The sequence below is a fragment of the Plutella xylostella genome, chromosome 17, assembly GCF_932276165.1.
Source record: "Plutella xylostella chromosome 17, ilPluXylo3.1, whole genome shotgun sequence".
Taxonomy (NCBI): domain Eukaryota; kingdom Metazoa; phylum Arthropoda; class Insecta; order Lepidoptera; family Plutellidae; genus Plutella; species Plutella xylostella.
In genome coordinates, this window is record NC_063997.1 from 10,907,896 (window position 1) to 10,930,758 (window position 22,863).

At 38.0% G+C, this 22,863-nt stretch overlaps 4 protein-coding genes across 4 annotated transcripts in view; 2 read left to right on the plus strand and 2 right to left on the minus strand.

The window, feature by feature from the left end:
- The first annotated feature begins 851 nt into the window (after positions 1 to 851).
- LOC105388522 (forkhead box protein N2-like) lies at positions 852 to 5,826 on the plus strand. The gene is made up of 2 exons (XM_011559443.3): positions 852 to 1,901; positions 2,629 to 5,826. Exons 1-2 carry the CDS (start codon positions 1,314 to 1,316, stop codon positions 3,085 to 3,087), a joined length of 1,047 nt encoding a protein of 348 aa, XP_011557745.3. The 5' UTR covers positions 852 to 1,313; the 3' UTR covers positions 3,088 to 5,826.
- A 105-nt stretch (positions 5,827 to 5,931) lies between these two features.
- Positions 5,932 to 8,332, minus strand: LOC105388520 (glucose dehydrogenase [FAD, quinone]). Its single transcript, XM_011559442.3, has 3 exons — positions 8,067 to 8,332; positions 7,745 to 7,947; positions 5,932 to 7,467 (listed from the first exon to the last, which is right to left on the minus strand). Exons 1-3 carry the CDS (start codon positions 8,215 to 8,217, stop codon positions 6,031 to 6,033), a joined length of 1,791 nt encoding a protein of 596 aa, XP_011557744.3. The 5' UTR covers positions 8,218 to 8,332; the 3' UTR covers positions 5,932 to 6,030.
- Positions 8,333 to 8,591: 259 nt separating this feature from the next.
- LOC105388519 (geranylgeranyl transferase type-2 subunit beta) lies at positions 8,592 to 11,587 on the minus strand. Its single transcript, XM_011559441.3, has 6 exons — positions 11,295 to 11,587; positions 10,847 to 10,964; positions 10,236 to 10,329; positions 9,698 to 9,868; positions 9,273 to 9,426; positions 8,592 to 8,894 (listed from the first exon to the last, which is right to left on the minus strand). Exons 1-6 carry the CDS (start codon positions 11,486 to 11,488, stop codon positions 8,624 to 8,626), a joined length of 1,002 nt encoding a protein of 333 aa, XP_011557743.2. The 5' UTR covers positions 11,489 to 11,587; the 3' UTR covers positions 8,592 to 8,623.
- A 3,686-nt stretch (positions 11,588 to 15,273) lies between these two features.
- Positions 15,274 to 22,863, plus strand: part of LOC105388533 (galactokinase) — a 29,542-nt gene continuing 21,952 nt past the window's right edge. The window contains exons 1-4 of the mRNA XM_048626744.1: positions 15,274 to 15,421; positions 17,027 to 17,185; positions 19,911 to 20,100; positions 21,891 to 22,017. Coding sequence (XP_048482701.1) covers positions 17,027 to 17,185; positions 19,911 to 20,100; positions 21,891 to 22,017 — 476 coding nt within the window. The 5' untranslated portion in view covers positions 15,274 to 15,421. The remainder of the gene's footprint in view (positions 15,422 to 17,026; positions 17,186 to 19,910; positions 20,101 to 21,890; positions 22,018 to 22,863) is intronic.

A 22,863-nucleotide genomic window follows, 5' to 3' on the forward strand; every position in this document is an offset into this window, starting at 1 on the left:
TAAAGGTCATTGTGACCGAAAGTTCAACGTACCATTGTCAGCCACCCTGAAATATAACATTTGGATACTTAGCTACTACAGTACACATAGGATACTGCAGTAGGTAGTAGGTAGTAGCTCCAAGGTTCTGATTCATATACCTAGTTAGTTACTTATATCCACCTATTAAATTGTTGCAAGTATTTAATGTAGAATATAGGTGGGTGTATTGATTTCCCTTGGCTACATAACTACATAAGTACCTCTCTACATTAATTTCTATGTCAAAAGTAAATCCACGTCACCGAAAAAGCTATCCACTTTTCCGCACGCCGCCGCCGCATGTCGCTATTGACTCTGTTATTGTGCAAACACCCACCACAAGGGGTACAATAACAACTCACCACTCCGCTGAAGTAGACTAGTCACGGAGGGGTTGTTTACTTATTCACCTCGCCACTGCCGTGCCGCTTAGAACAGGCATAAATTTGTAGTAGTTATACGTTTATGTGTCGGGGAATTTAACGCATAGCCTGGCTTTTGTGCAAACTTAAACACGTGCATACCAAATAACAAAACGTTAAAATGTACGGAATATCAAGATCAAGTCATAACTATGACACTATAGTTTAAAATTTAAGTGACTTCCCCAAAAATATTTCAAAAAATAACGGCCGGTCACGCTTGGCGATCGCGCGAAACAAAAGCTGCGTAACAGCGCGCCACCGCCACCTGGCTGCATCTTGCCGTGACGGCGCCCGCACGCGTCTTCACTACACCGCTGATAAGGACTCCTTGCGATAACCGTGACTAATTGTCCGAAGCTATCGGCGATGCGGGCGGGCGGAAGAATATCGATCGTGTGGAACACAGGTGCCGGCGGCGGCGGCGGCGGCGGGCGCACCTGCCCCGCGCACTCACGCAGCGACCGCCGGCGAGCGCCCGCCTGACCCCGGCTACGTCACCACGATCGATCGTCCGGCATCTTGGGTGACACCACCACTGGTCACCACTTCAGCTCAGCTAAAAAAATTGACCAGCCGCATAAGTGCCAATATTGAATTTTGGGAAAGTTGCTAAAAGTTTGAAAAACTTTGAAGACTGTTTGGACTCGTGGGATAATATTGTGGTGTGTTAAATGTGAAGAATGACGCGGCGGGACGGAGCCAGCGTGGTGTTGAGTTACCAAGTGCTTTGTGATTGAGAGCCTTGATTGGGCAGTTTAACAGTGACCGTGAGGATCGATGGTGGTACTCCGCGCTGAGTCACCAGTGAGTCATCGTCGTGGACTAACAGTGTGGTGACATCGCGTGGCGGTGGTGGCATGTAACAGGATGCATATCACGTCGGGTCTGTCTCCGGCGCGGGGGGAGATGCTGGGCGCGACAGGAGCTGAGCTCTATGGAGCGGGGGGAGACATGTGCGAGGCCTACTTCGCCGTCGACCACACCGTGCCCGAATCATCTCACACGGTGGAGATCGAATACGTGTACGAGCAACCCGAGACCGTGACGCAAATCGAACCAATCATCGAGTCACCAAAGCCGAAGCGGCCGAAGATTCCGCAGCCAGAGAAAGTCGAGGAGGAAACGGACCTGACGAACCTGACATGGCTGCAGAACATAACGAACATAATGGCGCTGCCTCAGTTCCCGATCCCGCCGGTCTCACCCACACCGCCGAAGCACCCTCAGAACACGCGGCTACAGAAGTTCAACCTGACGATCGCGAAGTGCCAGAAGGACTTCACGGAGCGCGCGGAGGAGTACAGAACCAACGCGGCGCTGAAGCCGCCCTACTCGTACAGCACGCTCATCTGCATGGCCATGCGCTGCAACGACGGCAAGATGACGCTCGCCGCCATCTACAGCTGGATCCGGGACAACTTCAAGTACTACCGCCAAGCCGAGCCCTCGTGGCAGGTCAGTATTGAGCATGCTTTTATTGCACAATGTTATTGCAAAAGTGTGTAATGATTTAGAATAGGTTGGAAATAAGGCATATAAAGAGCGCTAGGCTAGCTTCCTGGGTAGCCTAAATGCTAAAAATATTTTCTACCAGTCAACCTACAGGAGATATTCTTAATAATAATGTAGGTCCCTTTCATTCTTCAGTCACCGTCACTAAACGTTTATCGCCAATTATCCAATTTTATTCAGTACAAATGAATATTTTTATTTATTTCTATCCGTCGTGAGAACACTCGACAGTCGGTCGGTAGCGAGGGGGGCAATGCTAAATTAATAAACGTGAAATCTGTCGATTAGATTGCGCGCTCGTTGGCAAACATTGTCGGATTATTGAAAGGGGTCAGATTATTGGATAGTTTAGATTACAAATCCGCGTGTTATCTCCTTAATTTGTGACACTATTGAAATGTTAGTAGCAGTTCTTTTTTTTAAAAGTCGCTAATTTTTATTAGTTTAACAATCAGGCATGTTAAAAACCCATTTATTAATTAAAATACATTTTTATTAGTAAGTACTTAACTAGTTAAGTACCTAAATTGTTGTTAGCATTACGATTTGTGTCAGTATCAGTAGTCTCTAAAGCAGTTTTCATAATTTATGATTTACTTAATTATATTTTTCATTATTTAAGTATAAGGTAAGTATATAAGTAAGTAACCACCGAACCCTCTCCTTCCAGAACTCGATCCGCCACAACCTGTCCCTCAACAAGGTATTCGTCAAAGTGGCTCGCTCGAAGCAGGAGCCGGGCAAAGGGGGCTTCTGGAAGCTGGACCTGGCCCACCTCGAGGGCACGCGCCGCATCGCCAACCGACCGCACAAGAAGAAGAAGACACCACCCAAGGTCAGGGAGGAAGTGACGGCCGTCGCGAACATTCCAGAAATGGTACAAGTGGTTCCAGTAGACAGCATCGAACCAGTGCAGATCCACCTACCAGAGTTCAATCTTGGCGTCATGCAGTCACTGCCTGATATATCGCTGGATGGCAATATCGGGGCTAATGTGATAGTGGAGCCGGCTGTCCCGCCGCCGCTGATCCCCGAGGACGACATCACGTCTCTGCTGCTGAACCCCACGGACTGGGATGACTTGCAGCTGGATATGCTGGATAACTATCTAGACTCGTGTTTCAAGTAAGTTGGAGTTTTCTAGTTTTTGTATTGATCTGTTTTGGGTTTAGGTGTAGAATTATGAAATAACTGATTGGTCTGTTTATAGTGAATTTGACGAAATGGATAGTATCATCGAAAGTAACCATTGAGGTTATGGGGAGGCCTATGTCCAACAGTGGCAGCAGTATAGAAACCGTCTTTATGGTGTAGTGGTAGACAGTAGACGCTCTGCTTCTACCATATCCTGCCCAAGAACAATAATTAATTATGGCCGAAGATGATAACTACATTGTGTTTAAAGGGTACCTACCTATACTTACTTGGCATTAAAGCACTGTGATGAAGGTTAAAGAGATAGAATCCTAGCACCGCCGTAGTCGTCAGGATATCATTAAACATTTAAGTACCTAAAATAACTAGAATTTTATTGTATAATTCTTACTTATGGCAAAGTCGATGAAACTACCATCGTCGTGCTGAATATCTAAGCAGTAAATTTAATTTTATGAAGTAGAATCTAGTCACTATGAACTTCTTGGCAATATGCGAAAGAACTATTGAGTTGTATTTTTATACTTACATTACTGTATTTAATTACATTTATATACTTATAAGTGAAGTGATTCATTGCACAAACTATGTAGGATATTGAGCTTATTATATTAATTAAGTATCTTCTACAAGTAGGTATACTTTTCTACACTTATACTTTGCATAACTAATATCCAAGTGTTTGGCACAAATGATTTTAACTTGAAGTACTTACAGAGTTACTATTATATTTTTATGTATTGCTCAAGCAAAGCTCACTTATTTTTTAAGCATAAACTGTTTCTTATACAAAAAAAGTATTAAATATACAAAATTGGTCAGTATTACGTACATTACCTAGGTATTTCTGATGAAGCACCAATAAAACTTACATTAGGTACTTAGTTAAGTGACTTTTAAGTCTAGTTAAACTACGTGCTGGATTTGTAGTCAGTACTGTGTATTTAATAAAAAAATAAAGAGTACGAGAGCGATATATATTCAATATAAAATAATATTTTGAATTGAGTAGGCCTCCCTACATGCCATGGAACCTCGTCATCCCAATCTAGGTACTATTCTACATTTCTACCTGTACTAACTACAAGTCTGCACTTTGTTGATAACGAAATGACACAAATTTACCGCCCAGTATTACGATTTGTACAATAAAAATGAATTAGATTAAGGTGAACTAAAAATCTATATTAAATGAGTGGCAATATTTATTTAATATAAGTATTATGGAAGTCTAATATCAGATAATCCGTCCAGTATTATTAAGCAAAGCAGTAACTACTAGTGGGTATTGTACGTCGTGACTATACAGGTGTTGCAATAGTGGAACGATAAAAAGTAAAACAGTGGAACTACTCGCGAATTTTTAAAAGTAGTAGAATGAAAGTTGCCTAGAATAACCCCATGAATCACCCCTTTTCGGCTTACTCTGTAAACCATTTTGTTAACACCCTGTCGATAATCAGATGTATCTACTGATACGTAGATGTATATGTTTATACTTAGATATACACGTATTTGTGAAAATAATTTATATCCACTCTGCTCAAGCGATTGAGAACGATTGATGCTACTTTTAACCGACTTCAAAAAAAGAGGAGGTTCTCAATTCGTCGGGTTTTTTACTAATATATTTTCTTCAATATTATTTGTATCGAATATGAATCAATGCAATAAAATGTAATTTTTGTAAAGATGAATATGAAGATAATTATGTGTGCTATTATTTGTAAACTAGAACATTACACACTGCTCATTGGCCTGTGAATCCGAATTGGTCAAAATTATTGCTCAGCACAAATGATTCCATTTAATATATAAAAGTTATTTAGCATAATATATATTTACACAAAAATATTTATAATAAGGTAATGCACTGTTTTGTGAAGGTAAATTAATTGGCAAATGCATTTAAATATACTTAACGTAAAATAATGTGCTAATAATAGTAAAATGTGTCCGTCCACACGTGTCTTTATTTAAATATTAGATATTTATCATAGTATTTATATATCTCATGTAAGTAAATAAACTAGTCATTTTATTGCTTACATATAAAAAATATGTAGGTACTTATAAACTTACCTAGTCTAAAAAGTAGGCAAGAAATGTAAAATTCAAGGTATAATAGATAAAATTTTATAATGATTTGATTTTTAATATTAAATGGGGGCTTAGTATAATTTTTCGATATCGTTCGCCTAAACTTCTGCCTTCTGGCGCCTCACGAGGTAATGCATGTTTTGCCCGCTAGGTGCCGACACTTTATATAGCTCCATACGACAAAACTCGCACTGGCTCCCAGTCCATATATTTATTAATATAATCAGTATTAAACTGTATTGTATATAAATATAATAAAATTGTAAGAGGTTTAAAAATACCTGTGAGTAGATAGATACTACTGTGTGATAGCTGAGCATAAGTATTATTAATATATTTTATTATCTGTGCAATTTCTTTTTAATGCTTACTTTATTGTGTCGGTTTTTACCAATGTAAGTTTTGCTTCTTGGTAAAGTTAAATTGTTTAGTTAAACTCAGATAATTAGAATAATTGTCTAGATTCTTTAGTGTCATGACTACTCATGACTTTAATGGTTGTTAAAGTTAAGCTCAAAGTTTGCAATACCTACTAATTAATATTTCATGTTTAGAAGTGTCCTTATAATTACTATCATTAATATCAATAATAAAGTGTTAACAGTAATTTGTACTAATTCGTCTTTTCTTTCAATCAATATAAATACTAAGAATCCCGAATTCCTTTATTAATAGAATGGCGGTACTTAATATAGATTTAAATAATAAAACTATCAAAAACAGATATCACATTTAATTTACTCACTAAATTAATAAATTTTGGTACCATAGCACTTAATTTAAACAGTCTTTTAATATAATTTGACTAGATTAAGACTTAGTTCAACAAACACATAAGAAACATATATTCTAGTAGCTTATTGCGATTTCTACAGAATATCTCATAGCCTATAGTATCTTCAAAGAACAAATTCGCCATCATAGCTATAACAGCATTAATATTACCACCAGGTAGAGTCGGTAACACCGATCCATCAACAACATACAACTTCTTAACTCCAATCACTTGAAAAGACAGATTAACAACAGACTTTTTGTCACGTGGCAACCCCATAGAACATGTTCCTACAGGGTGGTAGCTAGTGAGAGTCAAATGTTTTATGTAACACTTAAAATAGGCATCACTAAACAATTTATACTTGTGACACCCTGGAAAATGATTTGGGTTTAACACAGCTCCAATATCACTCATAGCTTTGGTATCAATAAACTTTTTAACGAATTTTAAACCTTTTATCAAAGTGTTCACATCCTCTTCATCAGTCAAATACTTTGGATTAATTAATGGTGCGATTAGAGGATCTGTACTCTGTATTTGCACTGAGCCTCTGCTTTTTGGATGCAGTAAAATTGGTAGAATTGTTGCTGCATGCTGGTTAAAGGTGGAAACAAAATAGTTATTCCATACTTCTTCTGTTACTCCCAACCCATTTTTCAAATAAGCTCCTCTATCTGATGAAAGGCCTACTGGCAACACCATGAACTGTATATCAGGAATGGTATCATTCTTGGTTGATAAAAAGCCCACAACTTCGCAACCAGGCGAGGTCAAAGGGCCTCTACCATACACATAGTATTTAAAAACATTGATCAAGTTCAACATGTCATCAGGACCTATATCAAGAGATTTGTTGAAAGTAACTAAATCTAATCCAGTGGTGACATGATCTTGGAGATTATAACCAACTGGCAAATCTTGGACAACAGGAATATCTAACGAGTCTAGTAATTTTCTAGGTCCAATTCCAGATAGCTGAAGTATTTTGGGGGAGTTAAAAGTCCCAGCTGAGATAATAACTCCTTTTTTGGCAGTTATCATATATTTCTCACCTTTCCGGGAAATTATGACACCCCTGGCAATATTTTTCTTGTCTATGACAACTTTCTCCACAAGAGCATGTGTCACTAAATTACTGGTATATTTTAAATTTTCTGATGTGGCCCACCGTTTGCCATGGCTCTGGGATACCCTACTTCTCATGAAAGTTTCCCCATATTCTATATTGACATCTCTATTTTTGTAACTAAGCTCTTTGGCGGCTTTTAACATGGAATTAGCTAGTATGCTTTTGTACCTAATATTATCAAGGTGTAAAATATTTTTCTCAACATGTTTGAACTGTTCTATGATGTACCTTTTGCTGTATTTGCCCTGGAACCAGGTCACATAGTGGGAGATGTTCCCTCGGACGTGCACCATGTTGTTCAACTTGGCTGAGCCTCCCACTATCTTTCCTTGCGGTAGTCTGCACTTCTGAAAAAGATAAAATATTATATATTAAAACATGTACCTACCAAGTTATTGAATTGATAGTGATAATATTTTGAGCTTACCTATTACAATAATTAACAACTGTCAAACAATTACCAGGTGTCTATCTTCATAATTTTCATTTGGATTAAAAATACCAAACTTTTAAAATTAATTATGAGGGTAGGCACCCCATAATGAATAATTAGTCTGTCTAATATTATTCTACCAGTGTGCATAGTGATGTATATATCCAGTGACTATTCAAAGTAAAAATTACCTTATCCTTCATAGCATAGCATGCCTGCTCCTGTGGTGTTGTCTCAAACTGCCAGTCAAAGACGGAGCGGTGCAGCAGGGGGCCAAACACAGGTATGTCCAGTATTGCGTTGCCACTACCACCAGCCTCGATCACTAGGTATGTGAAGTTCGTTTCCGTGGCTATTCTGTGAGCGATTAGCGAACCCGCTGTACCAGACCCAACTGAAAATTTAGGTTAGGTTTACTTACTGAAAAGTTATTTAGATAATTAGGTATGTATGTATCACCTTTGTTAGGTAGATGGAAACACTTCATTAGTGTACAGGTGAATAGAAACTTACCAATAATATAATCGTAATGCGGCTTAATTTGATTGTAAAGAGATGATGTAAACAAATCACTGTAATACGTGAGATAAACAAATATTGTGAAGATATGAATACAAAGACTGTATAGATAAAACTGAAATAAATGTATAGGGGCCATTTTCATGGGATAGCATTTAGTAAATATTAAAATAATAAATAAAAATAAATGAAACCTTTTTTAGGTTATGTTTATTTACAAAATGGAAAATGACAACCCAAAATGTCAATGTCACCTGTCATGTCATAGTTTAATGAAGTACCCTGTTGCGTGAGTAGTATTAGATTTTTTCAGTTTTATATGTGTTGGTCCAAGGTTACAAAAGTGATCAACTTACGAGGGTCAAACTGATATCTGCTCTAATATTACATATTTTTTTAACTTTTAGTTCATTGCTGAATGCAGGAGATGAGTTAAAATACAATAAGTGAGGTGATAAATAAAATTATATTTGCAATATTAGCTTCACTTACAAACAAGCAGCTTATTAGCTTACACATTAACATGATTCAATTAATTTTAATTTACCCTACTATATGTGTAAAACTTGTGGTTCCAATTTTAGCCTGTCTATGGTTTCTTGTGGCATGCAATACGTGGGGTTGACGGGTTTGATTGCAGTTTCTCCCAGTAAGGACAAGCCCGCGAGACCAAATAGGGTATGGAATGGGTCCGTGATATCGCCAGGTCTGTCGCTGAAGCCGCCAGTCTCTGCATCCTGACACGCCATTATGAATTGCTTGAGGTTATTCTTGTCCACCCAGTGTATTCTGTTCAGCATTGATAACGATGACATTACCCACCTGAAAATAAAATAGAAAATGTTATGTATATAAAATCAATATAGATTGCATACTTCCTATCTCGGCACTCAATATTTTCACGCCAATCACCGTTAAAATGTAAAGGGTAAGTACGGAAAGTGTGCTTAGCACTATTATACTCTGTCCATTATATTATTGGTTTTTAGACAGTTCAAATCCCATACATTTTTGTCGACTGCAAAGGAAAACCAACTTTACTTATCAGACATAAGGAAACGTCTAAAATACAATAACATAGTGGAAGCTCTATAGATGCAATAAAAAAAAGGTAGTCAGTCACATTTCACAATCAATACTGATCTGGAAGCACTGAGATGCTCTGAAATGCGCCACTACTGAAAACTTAATCCACGTTACCAAGAATAGCACAAGTCAGGCAGCTTCTCCGGCCGTCCGTTGAGGCCGCCACTGGGCAGCTGTCGCTCGCACAGCCACCACGCCAGCTCGTCGGCTCGCAGCGCGTCCAGCCGCTTGCATATCGACAGAGTGCCCACGCAGCAGTAGATCAGACCTGGAAAGAGTTGGCTGAATGTGTCATGTGTATTTGCATGAAATATTGAAAACGATAGTGTTGCCAGTGTAAAATGTTCACCCTGTTTTTAGGGTATTTTTATTATGTATACAGGTGTGGTTTACTATGTCTTCCACAGTTTAAATTACTATATCTTACTGCCACGGCTCACCTGAATGCTAATTACAGCATTCAGGATTTTTACATAACAGAACTGTGTATTATAAAGTTGAGTGTGTTAAATGTAAAAATGAATATTCAAAAACATTACCCGCATGACTTTCCGAGCCGGGTTTCGATCCAAACCCTCCATCAAAGTTCATGCAGCTGAGCACGAAGTCGACCGTCTTGCTCACGTCAATGGCGTCCAGCCGCTGCAGGAGCGAGAGGCACATGACGGCGCAGAACGAGAACCGAGTGTCCACCTCGCCCCACTTGTCACCTGCAATATGATGTGTTCATAGAATGAGATCTTAGATAATCACAGATTCTCAGTTGTTTTTTTTTGTCAAATGAAATATTATTTACTACCACCATAAAATATGTACATAGAAATACAGGCATGAACTTATGTAATGGAAAATGTTATTCTATGAAGGTAAAAGCAAAATAAATTTTAGATTTTTATTTAGATGTGTTTGGGTTGGGTACTTGCGCCTGGTTCACTTACATGAATCCTTTGAGCATATTAAGGGTATTATGTTTAACATATCTGTTGTAGCATTATGTCCCAATTTTATTTTCATTTCGTATTTGTTTTGACTCATATTTATAACTATAATCTATTTTACCCTCTAGTTAGTACTTACCACAAAAGCTTCCATCTTCATTTTGTAGTGATGATACAAATCTAACTAAACCCTCCACATCTAAGCAATCTAACCGGTCATACATTGCTAGGACCTGAAAATAATTATAAATTAATGTGAGTTGTAGAGATGGTGGATGAGGGAGGCTGATTAAAGTGAAGACAGAGTGTTGTAGCACTTCTAAGAAGAGACAAAGACAGTGTCATATATTTGCTCAAAAAAACACATTCAAATTTCATAAAATAGTAGAGTTTGTATAAAAATACAGCAGTAAGTGTATTGTGCCAGCAAAATGGCTCTGACTCAGCACGGGATGAACAGGCATTCTGCAATTCTGTTAGAATCAGCAGATAGAGGGGGTACAGAACTAATAAAAAGACAGAGTGTGTGCTGAGTTTGAACATAATATTTAAATAATTATCATCATCATCAGCCAATAATCATCCACTGCTGGACATAGGCCTCTCCCAAGGAGCGCCACAACACTCGGTCCATTATGGTTATTTCATATTTGATGATGATGATGCAATTTAAGTTAAAAAGAAAATAATAGTATTGATTGGCACTCTGCATACATGAAGGGATTATCATTAAAAGACATTAATGAGTACCTGAACAGCGCTTAGTGTATAAAGCATGTGAGGATCATGGCCAACACTGGAGGACACACCACCAGACTCTGTGTCTTGACATGACTTTATAAACTCTATAATTTCTTCCTTTGGCATTCTGGAAATAATAAATAGATTATGAAGTTAGTAATAAGTGTCTGAAACAAATATATGTATGAAATAATTTATTATGAATCTAAATCTATATGAAATAATTTCTTTGACCAGTTAGGTAAAAACGGAACCCCTATAGGATCAATTCGTTGTCCCTTTGTCTGCCAAGACACTTGACTTATTCTTGATTCTAGCCAGTAACTACTTACTTTTACATACTACTTTACTATTTACTACTAGGTACTTATTGCATTTTTACATTATAGTGCCTTCGAACATTAGTGCTAAGACAAGGGCAGTGGTAAATCAAGTGCATTCTTAATGACAGTAATACCTGTGCGACTGCCCCATGAGCTCCATAGCTGTGAGACTCCAGTAAATTCCCGACATCCTCAGATATTCCGTCATGCAGTATTCATAGTCATCCTTGTTTAGGCCGTATGAAGCTAAATAGTCGGAATGTTTCTGTAATAGCAGAGACTTGGGTCTATCATCTGATAGCACTACGTCTTTTATTGTGTTCGACATGGTTTAAAACTTAAAAATTATGCAAAAAACCCAAGTGATTTGAAATTTTGGTGAATTTGTTGATTATTTCTCCACTTTGACAGTGTCAGTTTGACAGACAGCTTTGACAGCTTGAAAAATATCTTCTATGCTCTGTGGCATTCACAGACAGATCTTCTCAGCTGGATGTCAGCTGTTATTATTCTACGCTACGCAACATGACACGTTAGTTTTTAAGAAATTGTATAGATGGCGCTGTACTACATCATAAAGTTTTAAAAGTTATGAAACTTTTACAAAACCATTATTGCACCCTATAATTTGTGTTCAATCTATGCAAATATTATTAATGATGAAAAAGGGTAGGGGCACGCCGAAAATTAAATAGGTAAGTAGTAGTTAATTTAGTTCCTAAGTAGGTATAGCGTCATCATCATCAGCCCGTAATTATACACTACAGCGTCTTCCAAGTAGCGCCACAACACAACACTCCATCCTTGGCCTTCCTCATCCAGCTACTACCGGCTCTATGTCTATGGTCGTCGGTCCAGCGGGCAGGAGCGAGTCCCATGCTGTGCGTGCTTTAATATGATACGCGTTCTTAAAAAAAAACTCCATTTCCAATATTTATTTCATAAAAATATGCATAGAAAGTGATGCGCAGAAGGACGATTTCAATTAAATTTTATTAAATAGGTAACCTACTTTTCTGCGCACCATTTAAAAAGAAAATTTATCGGTTCATCGAGTCGGTAGTACCTATCTACCTAATCAGGTACTTCTACTTACTGCATTATAAGAATAGGATCGGGAAATGAATAAGCTTAGAGCGGTGGTAGCTCACGCCAGAGGTGCGGGTTCGAATCCCGGCGCTTACACATGAACAAATGAGTTCTTTGAATTACAATGTTTTAAAACATTTTACAAACCAAAATTGAGTTCCAGTGCTAAGTCGAGACCCGTAACGTACTTATATCTTATTTGTCGAGTTTATCCATGTAGGCTAGAGGTAAGTAAAGAATCCTCTTCACGATGCCTAGTTCCCCTAGGGGCATCATTAATCTCCACACACTGCTAGTCCTTGCTTCAGCTGCAACTGCAATATCGGATTCCAATGTTCCGTGTGTTGTTACTCTGGGTCGTTGACTTGTTGACCTGGGTCAACAATACATTACTAAGTTTAGTTAGTCTTACATAGTTTTAGTATAAACATTTTAATACCTACTTACTTAAACCAACTCAGATCTTATAAAATAAATTGTCTCAGTTATTTCTTTGAACGTAAGCAGGTGCGGTTAATATACCTACCTAGCTTACTACCATTGTTCATCATACGTGCTTGTAGAAGAAAATAACTACATAATCTCCTTACCTACCCCACATAATTTATCATCTACCTACTGAAAAATAAAATAGTTACGTTAATCTGCTTTGAATTTTGTTAGAAAGCATGTTTTACTGTGTTCGTAGTTATGGAATTTAAGTAAGTACCTTAGATCAGACGAACGAAACAGCTTAGATTAGATGACCTTAGGGAGATTTTAAGGTCGTGTCGTGAGTCGTGACCGAATAACCTATAACGTACCTATTACGAATTTGAAGGATGAAAGAATATTGGTGCATGGCTCCCACTTCAAATAGATTTCTAATTAAATGTCTATACCTACGTATTAATATAGTTAGGCTATAGTTATTCCCTTGTGTACCTATATCTAGCATAATTATGTAGGAAGGTAACTAATTACCATTACTGACCAATGACCATTCTAATTATGGGTGAACGAGTGTTACTCTTTCACAGAAAATTATGTGGAATAAATGGTAAGTATTTCGGAAGCTAGATGTCCAGCTCACTGTGCAGTCACAGTCAGTGACTGAAAATTACTCATGCCATAAACCTATTTTCGTAAAAAAGTCGTATAAATGTATGAGATGTAAGTAGATACTTTAACATGCGAAATTATTCTGTTCACTGACTCGCCAAGTGCATTGACCATTGAAGAAAATAACAGATTAATAAGAAATAAGAAATTGAATTCCTTTCGAGCTACATCATTGCCATCACAAAGCATACATTAATAGTAACACCCCTCTTTTATCCCCCGACGTAAAAAGAGTAGGTAGTGTTTTAAGTTTAACTTGCCACTTATCTCTAGATTTCAGAGTTAGACCAAATTCTAGTGTTCTGCTTCACGCAGGTCCCCAATGAGTATTATTATTATCAGTAGCAGCTCTTCCAACAACGAATGAATACAACACTTAATAAGTAAAACGGTTTATTAAGGCGAATGCTTTATATATCTGATAATATTAAAAAGTTGTAAAATATTTTTATTACACTACAATGCACTTTATTAGGTAATAAGTAAGTAAATATTATTGCACCTACATCGATATCTAGTATTGTAGTTTTTTATGTCTCATATCTCTGTTTTTATAATAATTTTATTATAGAAAGGAACGTATACCACAAAATATTTATAAAGAATGCTTAGTTATATAATGTTTTTTTCCAATACGGATGTCAATATGCGTGCAGTCCATAATTTGTTTAAAAAGGTAGATTTATCGCTAGCATCCATTTCTTATTTACCATTTGTAGAGAGCTAGAGCTATAGAGCTTCCACTATGTTATTGTATTTTAGACGTTTCCTTATGTCTGGTAAGTAAAGTTGGTTTTCGAATGTCAAAAACCCAATAATATAATGGACAGAGTATAGGCTACTAGGCCATAGAACAACGCGGACTCGGGTAGCTAGACTTTCATTCACTACTTATATTTCTTATTTTATTGCTAGATCGCAGCAATCGTCTCAACTATGATTATATTTATTTATATTAGAAAATTAATTTCATGATACCTACGATTTATTTTCCTCAGAATAAAATGGGATAGAATGGCGCTTTAACATCACAAATGGTTGAACTTCTGTAACCACAGTTAGTGCAGGAAGAACTAATTTGTTCTCGTGTAGTTACGCGCCGACTGCCACTAACTGTGCGCGTGTGTTGCCATGCAGTATAGTCCGACAACGCTAACTTTGCAACGGCTTAAATGGGTTGTTACTTAAGATGCTGAATTGAAATGAGATGCTTTTTGTGTTCCCATTTGTTTCTGTCGCAAAGTTAGCTTTGAAGGACTCATATCAGACTTTATAGTGATGTAACGAACATGACAGTGGACAGTTTTTCAATATTGATTGATTTTTTTCAATAAGATCTGTTGTTATATTATGATGGTAAAGTTGTTCAGATAATGATCCCTTGATGATCCCTCCTTTCAGCTTTCCCACTACTTACCACCTTTGCAACACTTTATGATGTTTTAAATACCTAGCAGCACCTTTTGAAGTAGTTAACAATATAATTTAACAACATATTTATTTGATAGTTAACAGAGATAAACGTTAAACCACATAATTATATAGTTCTTACATAACCAATAACAAACGAACTATACATCCTAATCTTCGTAACTTAAATAGATGTATGAACGCCTAGATTTGACACAATATTGAAGGTAATAAAAAATAGTTTTAAAAGGATTTAAGAGAATTCGACACAATATGTAAAACAGTGGTTAAGCGGTGCCAAATAGATACTTTATAAGTTTTTTACAGACAGTCGAGTTAGGGCGAGGCCCCATTGGTGCGTTGTGACTCTACCATACATTTCTTATGACCGTTCCTTTGGGACGATGTATCGCAAAGCTCCAACGAGCCATCAACGTTACTATCTGGTGGCAAGCATAGATACCGCTACGAGTCTATCTCCCATGTCTAGTAGAAGCTTAAGTCTACGATAAATTATATGGCTTTGTTTATATTCTGTTATCAGCAACAGTAAACAGTTATCGCAGTTATAATAAACTCAGTCATTTGCATGTAGCGGCCGGACCGTGTGATATACGCGGTGTTGTAGCAAGTTTTACAAGAGGTTCAATCAATCACAGAGGTTAGTTGGAGGTATTTTTAACCCCGGGCGAAAAAGAGGGGTGTGCAGTGTGTGTAGCTTAACTCCCACACGGCTGAACCGATGTTTTTTTCGGGTCATAGGTAATGTGTGAGTGTTCTTAGCCATATTTTATCAAAATCGGTGTTGCCGTCCATGAGTTATGGGACTTTTAGTGTTGAATATCGGGGGTTTTTAGTGCAAGTTAGGTTATGGAGAAATTAGAAGAAAGTGTGTTTTGATAATAGTGATACCGGTATTGTAATTATTCCGGTAATGGTGTGGTGATTGTGTGTCGAGCGAGCAATGTGCTGCGGAAACTGCGGATGATCAGATGGAACTGTCAATAGTGTAGTTATACATATCTTTGGTTGGAAGAAGTACTGCATGAGTTATAAAATATGTTTTTAAACCAATGATTTCAAAAGGAAGGATACGCCCGTCAGAACGTTTTGTAAAAAAAAATGGCACCCGCGCGCTGGTCCTAAATTCATACAAATTATGACAGATTTATGAGGTTTTAGGGCCAACGCGAGGGTGTCATTTTCTAGAGCGGTTGGGCCTGTCCTTACGCTAGTAATATATAAGTCAATGTTTTAAACATAATATATTTTACAAGTGTTAAAATAATTACTTCAAAATTGCGCTACTAGTGCCACACTTTGGATAAGTATCTAATCTATTTGGCTAGTATTAACATTCAAACGATGAGAGTATTAAATGGGATTACTTACGCAATCTCGCTTTAAAGGAAACTATAATATAGGTATCTTAAGTATGTTTTTTACGAGTAAGTATTCAATCTGTGTTCTGTAAATATTTATTTAGGCTATCACTTGGAAAACTAGTTTATTTGAAATAGTTTATGTTATCCAGCTACTGCTGTTAATAGAGACTACTCACTACAGACGTGGTTTTCTTATGGAAAATGAAAAACGCTAAGATTTAATTAAGACTTTTAGGAAAGGAACAGTTTTGTCTGACAAGACTAATAAATTCTGTATTTTTTTTTTACTTTTGCTGAAGATAAAGTAGGTGGGTAACTTACCTCTGTACCTATTTCAATTTATAAAGGTACACCTTAAAATAAAAACGTGCCTCAAATTTATTTTCTTCTGCGGTAAAATGAATAAATTATGCTGGAAACGTATTACCCTTTAAAGTAAATACCCTAATTTATTCATAGGTTGTCCTGAATGTTTGCAATTTTATCTCGCTGCAGAGTTCCTATTTACACGTGGTTTATAATGTTACTTTACCTGCACTCTATCCTTAATTCTAAATGCAACATTGTTGGAGGGATAACATAAAACTGCCCTGTTCGACACTCAATTTTATGGTTTTAATTCAGCGTTTGTAAAGTCGATAGTAGATTTCTTATGTAATAAACTTATTGCATCGAATAACGCACACGAAGAACTAAAAGTATCGTGTTACCTAGTTTAGAACTATATGAGATCTATATCGAGCGGCAGTGACATGCGACGGACGGATTGACAGACATCGTCGTATTTTTGATGATTCGTCTACGGAGAAAACGGAGAATTTGTCTTAAATTACTTTTAATTTTTTTTTTTAATTTCTTCCTTTCTTACCTTACTTCCCCAGATGTCCGTGGACACCAGCACAGAAGCCCTACTCTCGAAGGCCCGCGGTCGGTTCTCGGCGCAGTTCGGGCGCGACGCCACGGCCGCGGCCCGCGCGCCCGGCCGCGTCAACCTCATCGGCGACCACGTCGACTACTGTGACGGATTTGTACTACCCGTGGTTAGTACTCACCCCTTACTTACTAAGTTGGCTCTGCTACACGAAGTGGATCTTTGCCTCAGATACAAGAAGTCGCCACTGGACTCTATCCTGCACGGTGGGCCTGCTGTAGGTAGATTGCTCCAGCGATGTTTGGGACGGCCAAATGGTCTCTACGACCGCAAGGCTCATGAGAGAGCGATTCTCGTCTATTCTGTGTATATTACTAAGGCAACGGAGTCTCTAGGATTTTATTTCGCCTATGCTGTTGGGTTCAGAAATCAGGTCTCGCTACGGCACTCAAAGTTATAGTCATCAGCCAACAATCCAATTTTTCCTACTACCCGTACTACTACTACTAATGCTGAAATGTCGATAGAAATATTACTTATAGTGTGTGTTGTATACGGATTGTGCGTCCCAGTAGGCGTATCCTAGAAACGCTCTGTCGTTCTTGTGTGTACGATACGCGTAGCTCCAATACAACTATAGACAGTGCATTCCGAGGATACGCGTAACCGAACCAGACTACACTGCTTTAGAAATACAATTCGGGGTATACTATTTGTTAACAACACGCTTTCTACGAAGAGGACTCAGGTTCTCCCACGCACCATTATGCTGTTAATTAGTCGTTGGGAATAACAAGATTTTGTCTATAAGTAGTTTTGTATTTATAGCATTGTATAGTAGCTATACAGTATACAGGCTGGAATTTATCAATGCACTTCCCTTGCTTGTAGCTGGCATACTCAGTAAATTTTACTATAGGAAAACGATTTACAATTATTTCCAATTATTAGAAACATAATAATACATATATCATATACATATGCACTCACGATTGTAATCCCTGCCACCCACTTTTCTTTTCTAGAATCTAGATGTGCATGTTTCCTCACGATGTTTTCCATCACCGTAAGAGCACGTGGTACTCGTATTATTGTACTTAAACTCCTTCATTGAAAACACAATTGAAAGAATTCATTGGTACAGGCCAGGATTTGAAGCCACGGCCTCTCGATTGAGAGGACAAGGCCTTATCCATTACACCACCACCACCGCTCACTATAAACAAACATAATATGTAATAATTATGGTGCTTATACATACGCTCTGTATAATAATGCTCCTCTTGTATCGATATTTTACCTTCCGATATGTTTCCGACGCGTGTAACACAATCACAACCCACACAGTTTACAAAATTGAAGCTGATATCTTTTTAAACCCTTATGCGTGTATCCTGTTGCTTACCCAAAATGATATTTTATCTGCCTACCCAAGTTTAAATACGGATAATTAAAAAAATATAAAATTTAAAACCCCTATTGCATAATGATAACTTTGAAATGTAAACGAGACGAGTATAAAGTCTACCCTTTAGATTACTTGCTTAGTACTTTCTTATTTCATGAGCTTTATTTCTGTCCAGTCTGTTGATGACCCATTAACAGATTACTGTAAACACAAGAGCAAAAGTATCTGAAAAGTTATCACAACTAAACGTTTTATAAAGCACCTATCAAAGTAAAATGGCAATAGGCCCGCCCCCTATTACATTGGGACTAACATAACACTCTGGCGAAAAGTGGGTGCAGCAATGCACCTCTGCCTACCCCGCAAGGGAGTACATTAGTACAAGGCGTGAGTGCGTGTTTTTTTTTTTTTTTTTTTTCTATCAGAGTACGGAGCTCGGTGGAGTTTTAGAACTTATCCTAGACACTCTAACTGTACCTAGTTCACGTGGAAATATAATGAAACATGATGCTGCGTGTACCCACCACGTGCCCCCACTGAATGACCTGAATTTGTATAACTTTCAATCTAAATTGTGGCTGAAAACCAGACAACAGAGTCCTAAAACTTATTTTCTAGCCACGTTCATGCGTGCTAGCTGTATTTTTCAGAGGTTGTCGAATGAAAATGCAAAAGTATTATTTTATAGTGCAATGATTTCAGTTTTTAATAACTGCGTAGTGTTTATTTTTTTTTTGGCTGATACGGACCCTGAAATGAAACGCTCGCTACTATTGGAGTGAATTTATCTCGTGGGGTAGGCGTAGCACCCGCTTCCACCACCTCTTTAATCCCGATGGGATAATTCACACAGTAGGTACCTAGGTAGTAAATTCACTATCACTTTGAAAATTCTGAGCTTCCCTGAAACTGGTTCCGATAACTTTATGATTAATTTTCAAGGTCTGTCGCGAACCTTTTTTCGTAATCCTTTTAAGATAATGTGATTTGAAGCTTTCCCTTAGTTACAATGGATAAATTTAATGGTTTTCCGAAGAAAAGCAATTAGAAATTTAGTTTTTCGTTAAAGTAATTATGTAACGGAAAGTTTTGAAAAACAATTAGAAGTTTAGAAAATTAGCCGTAGTTGCTAACCAGCATCATCTACATACTTTTCTTATGTCACAGCCTACGAGCTTCCATACAATCCGGTGGTTTAACTTAGCACCGTGTTAAGTTAAACTGCCCAGATACCTATCAAGTTAATACCTACCTAAGATAAATTCTACAAAATCGGTCTACTAGTTTTTAACGTGAGAGAGTTTTTACCTAGAGCAACAAACATCCATCTATACTCACAACCTTTCGCGTTTCAACAACAACCTGCCAGTGCCGTTCCACATGCCGCTGGAACTTTTCCATTGTTCGCGAGTGTAGTAACCTAATAGCCCCACAACAAACCTTTACACATTGACCTAATAATTATTACACTTCAATGCCCCCACAGGCCCTCCAATACAGCACAGTGGTGGTGGGCGCTCACAACGGCACCCCCCGCTGCAATATCCTCTCCATCACGGAGGCCGGCCAGGAGTTGGAGACCAGCTTCAGCGTCCCCGTGCGCCGAGACTCGGCCGAGGTGGCAGCGCTGCCGGGGTGGGCCAAGTACGTGGCTGGGGTGGTCTGCCAGTTCCCTGGTGAGTTATTAGTACTTCCAATTCCCGATAATAGAATATATAAATTAATTACTTAGTACGAGTATCATTTATTCAACGTATAATTTTATAATTATTTATTTGTCAATTTTTAAGATTATGAGTACCACCTTGTCACTGAGGAGAAGAATTGAGTTATGGTAGGTAGTAAATTTTCAACCACTCGCTTTTCGGTTGATAATTAATTGCCAAAAGGGCAGTATAATGTAGTTTTGACCCTGCTTAGGACTGGTGTATGTCCAGTAGTGGATAGTGATAATGATAAAGCAGTTAAAAAACTGATGATGAAATAAAAAATCATTGTATAGTAGAATTTATTTAAAATTATTTCCACCGATTCAGGATTTTGAACTACGAAATTCATATTGACGGATTCAATTAAACTTATTTACAAAACGGTGTTGATATTAAAATGATTAATTACCAAAATATTGATGAAACTTTATCGCAACTGCGTCACTTTACTTGTAGAAAGCTTTATGTCAATAAGAAAGACATTAATTACCTACTACGTGTAGTTTTGCCCGTTATTTGTTAATGAATTACTAAATAAGTTGACTACATATACCTATATATATATATATATATATATTTATTTTCAGACCTCATAGTCCATAGTAAGTGTTAGTAACAATGAATCTTAATACTAGGTTAGGCTAAGTACAAACACAAACACATTAATAAATTTATTTACACACCCTATTTTGAAACACTGAGTAAAAGTGGCAGGTATGGTCCCATAATTGAAGTTTTTCAGTTCATTGTATAGGTACTTTTCCCTAGCAATGGAAGCGTCACTAAAATTCCATAACATGGGTGATAAAAGAGTGGTATAATAATATAATATAATACAATTAAATTCAATATTCAAACAGTCAGTCAAATCATTACAATAAAATTTAAAATTAATTAATATAATTGATAATTAATATTTGGGGTTACGTGCAGGGACGTCCAGTGTTTTAGCATTGGGCTGTCCACCTTTTCTGCAATCACCCTCACATTATACTGGAGACCATGGATCGCAGCATACTTTTCACAAAGTTTTAGTAACAAATTTAGCGCATTGAGTGAGGGGCACAGCAGCACCATGTCGTCGGCATAATTTATATTGTTCACAAAACACCCATCTATGGAACAGCCAACTCCTGCACTGCTGAGCCCCTCTATCAACCCGTTAATATACAAATTAAACCTACGTTGGTATACATATAAACAGGTGAATAAGGGATCCGTACATTGCCTACATTGCCGGTATGAGTGGTACTCGTATGACGGCAAATTTAGGGATGAATTATGAAAAATTCAAAATAAAACAACAAACGATGAAAAGGGGTAAGTATATGGAATAAGAGCGGGATTATTGCAACTAGGACTGGCCATAATTTCTAGGATCGATTTACTGAGTCTACTACCAATCATAAAACCGTGATACCAACTGGTAAATACCTAATACTATTTGATACTCTACTATAAAGAGTTCCTAAAATAAGTATTGAATACCAACAAGGTTTTCTTCAGATAGAAAATAGTTTTTATTACTGCGCCATCTAGCATTTACAGTTCGGTCCAAAAAACTTGAAAGTTACTGAAGTTGGCTTCGATCACCCTTTTGTGCTTTGATAACCAATCTTTGAAATAATTTATAGGCGGCTTTTTAGTTTGACAACTCACAGTACATACCAACTCATTTGACAAGGTACCTACAGCCATCTTCAGGAACTATAAAGTTGTTTGGACCGAATTGTATCATCATGTCCGACTCTCTGCAGGTGTGGTGGGCGGTTTCGACGCGGTGCTGGCGTCGTCGGTGCCGATGGGCGGCGGCGTGTCCAGCAGTGCGGCCCTCGAGGTGTCTGTCTACACCCTCCTCGAGGCACTCACGGGCCGCGCGCAGGAGTGAGTCACACACACACACACACACACACACGCACACACACACGCACGCACACACACACAGCCACGGGTGGCGGGGGCTGGACAGTCAGCGAAAATGATGCTATTCTGACAGGCCTTTCGCCACGGTGCCGGTGACAAACCAGAGATCGGTTTTAGACAATTTAGATTAGTCGGGTAAGCGCCCACTTCTTACGTCAGAGATACGGGTTCGAATCCCGGCGCTGACATCTACTTATGAGTTATTTGAAATTTAAGTATAATAATGTGGTAATGTTATGCAGCGAAGTAAAACATCGCGAGGAAATCTGCATAGATATGTGAACCCACCAACCGGCAGTGGACAAACGTGGTGGGAAATGGTCCAAGATTAGGTAGGCAGTTTAGACTATGGGGATATGCACAAAGATGTCATTCGAGAGAGCCAGGTGTGGGTACTTACACCCCCACATATACTCGTAATAGAATATAGTTTACTATTCAGAAGAAGCATTTGAAGTCCCGGGCCAAGACGTTACAGGCTGGACACGCAAAGCGCATGCGCGTATTGTGACATATTTGGGGCAACCTGTAGCTCGAGGTCAGTGACCCAGGCTGACCCACTGCGTGACGCAAGCACCACCCACTGAGCAGTTGTACAAAAGCGCTAATTGTGACGCAACAAGACTCAAAAATCAAGCTTCCGAAACGTAAACTTCCGCAATAAAATTACTTGATAGGTTGATTGGTTGATTCGAACACATACTTACCTATGATTTATACAGTCACACAGCCCGTAAATAATTTAATAGGACATGGGCCTCCTCAAAAACTGGTGGATATTGCAATAATCTTCACGATTTGGAGAGG

Coding starts and splice junctions, on each gene's coding strand:
- LOC105388522 (XM_011559443.3), top strand. CDS start 1,314: ATGCATATCACGTCGGGTCTGTCTCCGGCGCGGGGGGAGATGCTGGGC. Junction 1,902..2,628: donor AAGCCGAGCCCTCGTGGCAG/GTCAGTATTGAG, acceptor CTCTCCTTCCAG/AACTCGATCCGCCACAACCT.
- LOC105388520 (XM_011559442.3), bottom strand. CDS start 8,217: ATGAAAATGGCCCCTATACATTTATTTCAGTTTTATCTATACAGTCTT. Junction 7,948..8,066: donor GCATTACGATTATATTATTG/GTAAGTTTCTAT, acceptor CTAAATTTTCAG/TTGGGTCTGGTACAGCGGGT. Junction 7,468..7,744: donor GCTATGCTATGAAGGATAAG/GTAATTTTTACT, acceptor TATCTTTTTCAG/AAGTGCAGACTACCGCAAGG.
- LOC105388519 (XM_011559441.3), bottom strand. CDS start 11,488: ATGTCGAACACAATAAAAGACGTAGTGCTATCAGATGATAGACCCAAG. Junction 10,965..11,294: donor CTCATGGGGCAGTCGCACAG/GTATTACTGTCA, acceptor TATTATTTCCAG/AATGCCAAAGGAAGAAATTA. Junction 8,895..9,272: donor CCTGACTTGTGCTATTCTTG/GTAACGTGGATT, acceptor TTTTATTTTCAG/GTGGGTAATGTCATCGTTAT.